This window comes from Penaeus vannamei, chromosome 40 (assembly GCF_042767895.1).
Source record: "Penaeus vannamei isolate JL-2024 chromosome 40, ASM4276789v1, whole genome shotgun sequence".
In the NCBI taxonomy this organism is placed as follows: Eukaryota; Metazoa; Arthropoda; class Malacostraca; order Decapoda; family Penaeidae; genus Penaeus; species Penaeus vannamei.
In genome coordinates this window covers 24,701,982-24,704,481 of record NC_091588.1, presented here as the reverse complement: position 1 = coordinate 24,704,481, position 2,500 = coordinate 24,701,982, and the positions used below count along the sequence as shown (strand labels likewise).

General features: G+C 46.7%; 1 protein-coding gene across 1 annotated transcript in view; it reads left to right on the top strand.

The window, feature by feature from the left end:
• LOC138860290 (uncharacterized) overlaps positions 1-2,500 on the top strand; it is a 13,790-nt gene that overhangs the window by 10,259 nt on the left and 1,031 nt on the right. Inside the window, exons 3-5 of the mRNA XM_070117496.1 lie at positions 561-713; positions 1,015-1,167; positions 2,172-2,327. Of these exons, the coding sequence (XP_069973597.1) occupies positions 561-713; positions 1,015-1,167; positions 2,172-2,327 (462 nt within the window). The remainder of the gene's footprint in view (positions 1-560; positions 714-1,014; positions 1,168-2,171; positions 2,328-2,500) is intronic.

Sequence of the window (2,500 nt, the reverse complement as noted above, 5' to 3'; positions counted from 1 at the left end):
TCCTTTTTTATCATAAGTGTTCGTTCCGTTTCCAGAGATTAGCGTCTGTTCTGCTGAGTACTTTCCTTCTTTCTCTCCTCCTTCTTCCTTCCTTCTTCTCTCTCTCTCTCTCTCCTTTGGTTTTCCTCCTTCCCCCCCTCCTCTCCCCCATTTTGGGTCTCCTCCTTCTTCCTTCCTCTCTCTCTCTCTCCCTTGGTGTCTTCATAAGCACACTCAGCATCATAGCTACAGCATCTCATTCTTAGCATCCTCATAACCACACTCACACTCACAGCATCTCCACCTCAGCATCCTCATAAACACACTCACAGCCACAGCATCTCCATCTCAGCATCCTCATAAACACACTCACAGCCACAGCATCTCCATCTCAGCATCCTCATACACAGAATCCTCTTAAACACACTCACAGCCACAGCATTCTCATCTCAGCATCCTCATAAATACACTCACAGCCACAGCATCTCCTTCTCAGCATCACAGCCACAGCATCTCTATCTCAGTATCATAGCCACAGCATCTTCATCTCAGCATCCTCATAAGCACATTCACACTCACAGCATCTTCATCTCAGCATCCTCATAACCACACTCACAGCCACATCATCTCCATCTCTACAGTATCTTATTCTCAACGTCCTCATAAATACACTCACAGCCACAGCATCTCCGTCTCAGCATCCTCATAAATACACTCACAGCCACAGCATCTTCGTCTCAGCATCCTCATAAATAGACTCAAGCCACAGCATCTCCACCTCAGCATCCTCATAAATACACTCTAGCCACAGCATCTTCTCGTCTCAGCATCCTCATAAATACACTCACAGCCCACAGCATCTCCACCATCTTAGCATCCTCATAAATACACTCACAGCCACAACATCTCCTTCTCAGCATCCTCATAAATACACTCACAGCTTCACAGCATCTTCGTCTCAGCATCCCCATAAATACACTACCCACAGCTACACAGCATCTTCGTCTCAGCATCCTCATAAATACATCCACACAGCCACAGCATCTCCCTCTCAGCATCCTCATAAATACACTCACAGCCACAGCATCTTCGTCTCAGCATCCTCATAAATACACTCCACAAGCCACAGCATCTTCAGTCCCCAGCATCCTCATAACACACCCTCACAGCCACAGCTTCTCCATCTCAGCATCCTCATAAATACACTCACAGCCACAGCTTCTTCGTCTCAGCATCATAGCCACAGCATCTCCACCTCAGCATCCTCATAAATACACTCACAGCCACAGCATCTCCATCTCAGCATCCTCATAAATACACTCACAGCCACAGCATCTCCATCTTAGCATCCTCATAAATACACTCACAGCCACAATATCTCCTTCTCAGCATCCCCATAAATACACTCACAGCCACAGCATCTTCGTCTCAGCATCCTCATAAATACACTCACAGCCACAGCATCTCCCTCTCAGCATCCTCATAAATACACTCACAGCCACAGCATCTTCGTCTCAGCATCCTCATAAATACACTCACAGCCACAGCATCTTCCATCTTAGCATCCTCATACAAATACACTCACAGCCAGCAATATCTCCTTCTCAGCATCCCCATAAATACACTCACAGCCACAGCATCTTCGTCTCTCAGCATCCTCATAAATACACTCACAGCCACAGCATCTCCCTCTCAGCATCCTCATAAATACACTCACAGCCACAGCATCTTCGTCTCAGCATCCTCATAAATACACTCACAGCCACAGCATCTTCGTCTCAGCATCCTCATAAATACACTCACAGCCACAGCATCTCCATCTCAGCATCCTCATAAATACACTCACAGCCACAGCATCTTCGTCTCAGCATCCTCATAAATACACTCACAGCCACAGCATCTCCATCTTAGCATCCTCATAAATACACTCACAGCCACAACATCTCCTTCTCAGCATCCTCATAAATACACTCACAGCCACAGCATCTTCGTCTCAGCATCCTCATAAATACACTCACAGCCACAGCATCTTCGTCTCAGCATCCCCATAAATACACTCACAGCCACAGCATCTTCGTCTCAGCATCCTCATAAATACACTCACAGCCACAGCATCTTCGTCTCAGCATCCTCATAAATACACTCACAGCCACAGCATCTCCATCTTAGCATCCTCATAAATACACTCACAGCCACAGCATCTCCATCTCAGCATCTTCATAAGCACACTCAGTATCCTCATACACAACATCTCCATCTCAGCATCCTCATACACAGCATCTCCTTCTCAGCATCCTCATAACCACACTCACACTCACAGCATCCTCACCTCAGCATCCTCATACACAGCATCCTCTTAAACACACTCACAGCCACAGCATTCTCATCTCACCATCCTCATAAATACACTCACAGCCACAGCATCTTCGTCTCAGCATCCTCATAAATACACTCACAGCCACAGCATCTTCGTCTCAGCATCCTCATAAACACACTCACAGCCACAGCATCTTCATCTCAG